Genomic DNA, 5,163 nt, shown 5'->3' with positions numbered 1-5,163 from the left:
TGGAGATGCTGGATCAGCCCTTGCCGGCAGAGCAGGTGAGCATGAGCATGGGGAGTCGGGGCGGGAGGCTTGGGCCCCTGGGTGCTGCTCCCGGACAGGCTCAGTAGAAACACTTGTTAACTGAGGAGAATCTGCAGTCTTTTCTCACCACCACCACCCTCTAAACACAGGCCAGTACCCTGACTCTCAGCCTATTTCTTCTGAGGAGGGGGGTGGTCCTAGCTCAGTGGGTTGCTTGTTATAGCACCTGTGCCTTTTGGAATTCACCCTCAGGAGCTGTCTCTCACACTGAAGGGGGTGGGGTGGGGTTTGCTGCTCTCTTAGCAGTAGCAGTTGGTGGCCACTGAGACCCAGGCCCTTCAGAACTAGGAACGCAATTTTAGTCTTGGGGAAAGTAAAAAAAAAAAGTTTGGGGGAAATTAAACTGAAATTTGTGAAGTGGGTGACAGAAACAACCACTTCCCTTCTCTTCGATCCGGATGCATCTGGGAACCCCTTACCTGGTGGACGGTTTCTGGAATGAGATCCTGACGGGAGCAGGCGTGGAGCAGTTGGGGTCGAGCCTTCCACCAAACCTGCTCTGGGCACGCGGTTGGCGTAGGATGGGCTTTTTGCAGAGGCACTCCCTGGACTAATGCTTGTGCTCTGGCCTGGCTGGTGGACAGGCCGGCAGCCTTGGGCATGCAGTGTCCAGCCCTGGGAGCAAAGTAGGGGCTGCTGCTGGGAGACCACGGGGGCTCTGATGGCTGTCTTTCCCTCCCTGCTGCAGTGCACACAGGAAGACGTGTCTTCAGAAGACGAAGATGAGGAGATGCCTGAGGTAGGCTTGCAAGCAAGCACCCACATGGCATGGGAGTTCTTTCTGTCAGCAGCATGGGTCAGCCAGTTGTGGAGCCCACAACCAGAAGCAGGGGCAGGAAAATACCAAGGGAATCATGGCAAATTGACTGATCTAGAGTGGCCGTCCAGGTCATGGGGGAGGCCGGAAGCACATCCAACCACCGCAGGATCCAGTACAGATGTGATCCAACAGTTGTGTCCGACTGTGTGCATCCCTGGTCTCCTCATGTGTTAATTGGGGACTTGCCCCTAGGCCCACTAAGCTACGGTTTTCTAATGTGTAAAGTACCTGCGTGCAGGTTGTCCCGACGATAAAGGTGTTACATGTAGGATGTGTTGCATATAGTACATGACAGCTGGTCAGTAATTTTTCTGATCTACAAAAAAATATTTCGAAAGAGTAGAGTTTATCAATGAAGAACGTGATTTCAGCACCAGCCAGAAGGTGATTCAAGCCTTATCTCAACTAAGAGTTGCATGATTTTGGTTGTGATAGTTGGCCTCGCCAGACCTTGGCTTCCTGGTCTAGAGAGTGGGGAACAAGGAGAGCGTGGGTGATGGTTGAGTGAAATGAGCAAGGGTGGTGTGTCTACTGCCTGGCTGGGGGCGGGGGAAGGCGGGCAGCCTTTGGTATGGTTTGTGACCAGGCTTGGAGGTGAGCAGTCTCACTTCTCGTGAAGCAGGGAGACCACATCCTAGATCTGCCACTTCTGAAACTTTGTCAGAGGCCACCTGGAGCTGGTGGTCCATGAAGCTCAGTGGGTGCCCTTGGCACTACTGCCACCCCACCCCGGTTCTCACCGAGGGCTTGGGCCCTAGACACGGGCTTCTCCACTTGGGCCTGGTGAGCTACTGCAGGCCTCCCCTGTGGACTGCTCCTTCCTTCCTGGACCCCTGTCTCCTCGCCGCCTCAGTGGTGCGTCTCTCTGACCCCGTTCCTGGAGAGGAAGTCTCAGGTTCGGTGTCTCCTGCACACGGCCCTACGAGCGCTGGAGTGCAGGAGTCCCCTAGTGACATACGAGCCGTGAGTCTTGTCAGGTCAGGGTCATTCTGCTAGGAATCTGGGAAGCATCTGTGCCGCCAGGGAAGAGTTTTGGGGATGGCGGGAGCAGGTCAGCCTGGAGGACAAGTCTCTGCCTGCTTTCCTTCAGTCCTTCCCAGAGCTCATGAAACCCGAGTAAGAGTCCATTTGCCTTGCCTTTTTACACTGGAGAGAGGCTGGGGATGTCCCGGAAAATGGAAAAGGTGGTGTGTTCATAGACTGTGGCTCTTGGCCAGCCGAGACTGGGAGAGGATGGCCCTGCCACACCCCATGTTGGTTTTGTCCCTCCTGTCCCCCTCCATCAGGACACGGAAGACCTGGATCACTATGAAATGAAAGAGGAGGAGCCAGCTGAGGGCAAGAAGTCTGAAGACGACGGCATTGGGAAAGAAAACTTGGCCATATTAGAGAAAATTAAAAAGAACCAGAGGCAAGATTACTTAAATGTACGTGCCCTCTAGGGGAGCGAGGCTGGGCAGAGTGGGTGGTGGATTCCCGCTGGGAGGTGGCAGGCCGTCATTTGTTATTCAGAGGGGAGCACTTACGAATTATGGATGTGCCTGATTGTTCTAAATTCTGGGCAAGCCCCTAGGGACTAGGACACGTACCCCAGACCCTGGGACATCCCTGTCGCCCCCTCTTGCAGGGTGCGGTGTCTGGCTCGGTGCAGGCCACTGACCGGCTGATGAAGGAGCTCAGGGATATATACCGATCACAGAGTTACAAAGGCGGTGAGTCCACTTCGGGTGTCCCTGAGTGAGAGGGAGGGCCTGTGATGGTGGGGAGGCGCCCCAGGGGGTTCTGGGATACATGGGTGCTTATGAAGTTTTCCAACCAAGGAAGGAGCTGTGGCTCCTTCCCTCAGGGCGGCCTTGAGGCCTTTGGTCCTTTTCTCTCCTGGGGGAAGGGATCTGCATGGGGGACCTGTCCCCACCTGGACCACCCCAGTCACACCTGTCCTCCTCCTCCCAGGAAACTATGCAGTGGAACTGGTGAATGACAGTCTGTATGATTGGAATGTCAAACTCCTCAAGTGAGTGGGGTCTCCCCCAGGGGTGGACAAGAAGTGGAGGAGTGGTGTGGACGGAGCTGCTGCGGTGGGCATCTCCAGGGCAACCCATCAGCCCGTTGGTTGTGGGTTGTGTGCTGGCCTCTCGGCTGACCCCAAACCTTTGTCTCTCAGAGTTGACCAGGACAGCGCTTTGCACAATGACCTCCAGATCCTCAAAGAGAAAGAGGGAGCTGACTTCATCTTACTGAACTTTTCCTTTAAGGTGAGAAGGCCACCTTGGCAGCCCCTCTTCTCTCCCTCCCTTCCCACATCTGGGTGCCCTGGTACCTTAGCGCCCGCACAGTGAGGGGTGCCGCCCTCCCTGATGGCTGTCTCCCTCTCTCTCAGGATAACTTTCCCTTTGACCCACCGTTCGTCAGGGTTGTGTCTCCAGTCCTCTCCGGAGGGTGAGTTGGGGGGGAGGGTGAAGCAGGGCTGGCCTTGCAGCTCGGGGCCCATAGAGCTGGCTGACCTTTCTTCCGCAGGTATGTTCTGGGTGGAGGCGCCATCTGCATGGAACTCCTCACTAAACAGGTGAACTTCTCGCACGCTCTTGCGGGGGCGGGGGTGGGGGCAGGCCGGGCTAGGTGAGCTTGACCACATGCACACCCCTGTGGGCCGGCTGGTAGGCTTCAGGGGACCCTTTCACGCTGCCTTGGCACCTGGGTGTGAGCTGTGTGGAGTGAAGGGCAGGTCCTGCTGGGCGCGCACCGGTCCAATGGCCGCTTTGCCCCCCCAGGGCTGGAGCAGCGCCTACTCCATCGAGTCCGTGATCATGCAGATCAGCGCCACGCTGGTGAAGGGAAAAGCGCGCGTGCAGTTCGGAGCCAACAAAGTACGGGTCTGGGGCCCGAGGGTGCGGCCTGGGCTGGGGGCCCAGCAGAGCGGGCCTGAGGGGCAGCCGAACCTTGGAGGGCACAGGGGTAGAAAGCGAAGGCCTCTGGACTCTGCCCCAAAGGAGCCTCCTCAGGTGGCGGGCTCTCGTGTGTTGGGGGTGGGGGCAGCTGGCTGCGGCCTGATGGGCTGTTTCCCCTCCGCAGTCTCAGTACAGTCTGACGAGAGCACAGCAGTCCTACAAGTCCTTGGTGCAGATCCACGAAAAAAACGGTAAGGCTGGGGCCACGCCACTTGGAGACCCCTTCATCTGGGTTCTGAGACCCCTCCCCCATCCCCAGCACTACCACAGCACCAACCCTGCCCACCAAAGAGGGCTGGAGGTGTGCCTCTGCCCACAGCCGCTTCCCCCTGCACCGTGGGTCCTAGCCTTTGTAGACCAGGTTGCTACCCCTTCCCCTGCCACCCTTTGAAAAGGCTCATCGTTTCCTCCTGTCATCTGGGGTGGGGTCCATACGCATCATTTCTCTTCCCTTTATTCTCCAGGTAGGAGGTCCTCAGCTCCCAGCCACCACCTCTCCCCCAGCACTGGGCAGGCCTTCCTAGCTCTTTCCATCTCAAGTACAGGGCTGAGGGCTCGACTGCAGCCCCATGCCCGCCCTGACCGGGTTTGCTTCTGTTCCTCTGCAGGCTGGTACACACCCCCAAAGGAAGATGGCTAACTCCGGAGAGCCCTCCCGGCACTCCTCCCCCAGGCACCACTGGACCAATTACCTTTGAATGCTGTATTTGGATCTCACGCTGCCTCTGTGGTTCCCTCCCTCCTCTTCCTGGATGGAATAGCTCTGCCTATTGCAGGACAATGATGGCTATTCTAAACGCTAAGGGAAAAACAACACACAGAACCAACCACCTTGCTGGAACCCTTGCTAGCAGGCATTCTTATGAACGAAACTCTCGAGCCTCCTTAAGTTGCTGGGACTCAGCCGTGCTCCAGACTAGAGCCTCCTTACCTATGCTATGGATTTTTAATTTATTTTCTCTTCTTTCATGTACACTGCTTTTTTTGGTTACAGTGTATGATGGATGTGTATGAAAAAAAAATGTATCTTTGGGAAAACAATTACAGTTTGTTAATTTGAAGATGCTGGTCTTGACTCCTCTTTATTTTGACTCCCACGTCCCACCCCCACCCCATCCCCTGGACTTCCTTGCGAGGTGGGGCCGGGCTTCGTGCCCTCTTGGTTGGCAGAGAGACCGACACCCCAGACGAGGCCGAACTTTGCCGCTGAGCCCAGAGGACTGGAGGGCCAGCCTCGCCGTGGTCACCCCGCCCCTGGCGCTGGGTTTCTCCCAAAGGCTCCGGAACCACAGCACCTGTTGCCCTCGGAGTGGA

The 5,163-nt window shown here is 56.8% G+C and overlaps 1 protein-coding gene across 1 annotated transcript in view; it reads left to right on the top strand.

The window, feature by feature from the left end:
- The window catches only part of UBE2Q1 (ubiquitin conjugating enzyme E2 Q1), a gene marked incomplete at its 5' end in the record, with an annotated part of 7,643 nt that extends 2,733 nt beyond the window's left edge, over window positions 1-4,910 (top strand). Inside the window, 11 exons of the mRNA XM_004714649.2 lie at window positions 6-35; window positions 770-820; window positions 2,188-2,328; window positions 2,529-2,613; window positions 2,855-2,915; window positions 3,066-3,156; window positions 3,282-3,340; window positions 3,419-3,467; window positions 3,673-3,768; window positions 3,974-4,040; window positions 4,458-4,910. Of these exons, the coding sequence (XP_004714706.2) occupies window positions 6-35; window positions 770-820; window positions 2,188-2,328; window positions 2,529-2,613; window positions 2,855-2,915; window positions 3,066-3,156; window positions 3,282-3,340; window positions 3,419-3,467; window positions 3,673-3,768; window positions 3,974-4,040; window positions 4,458-4,489 (762 nt within the window). The remainder of the gene's footprint in view (window positions 1-5; window positions 36-769; window positions 821-2,187; window positions 2,329-2,528; window positions 2,614-2,854; window positions 2,916-3,065; window positions 3,157-3,281; window positions 3,341-3,418; window positions 3,468-3,672; window positions 3,769-3,973; window positions 4,041-4,457) is intronic.
- Window positions 4,911-5,163: the final 253 nt, after the last annotated feature.

Source organism: Echinops telfairi, unplaced genomic scaffold (assembly GCF_000313985.2).
Source record: "Echinops telfairi isolate 266 unplaced genomic scaffold, ASM31398v2 ScPeMD7_7425;HRSCAF=8463, whole genome shotgun sequence".
In the NCBI taxonomy this organism is placed as follows: Eukaryota; Metazoa; Chordata; class Mammalia; order Afrosoricida; family Tenrecidae; genus Echinops; species Echinops telfairi.
This window is presented reverse-complemented; position numbering and strand designations above follow the sequence as displayed.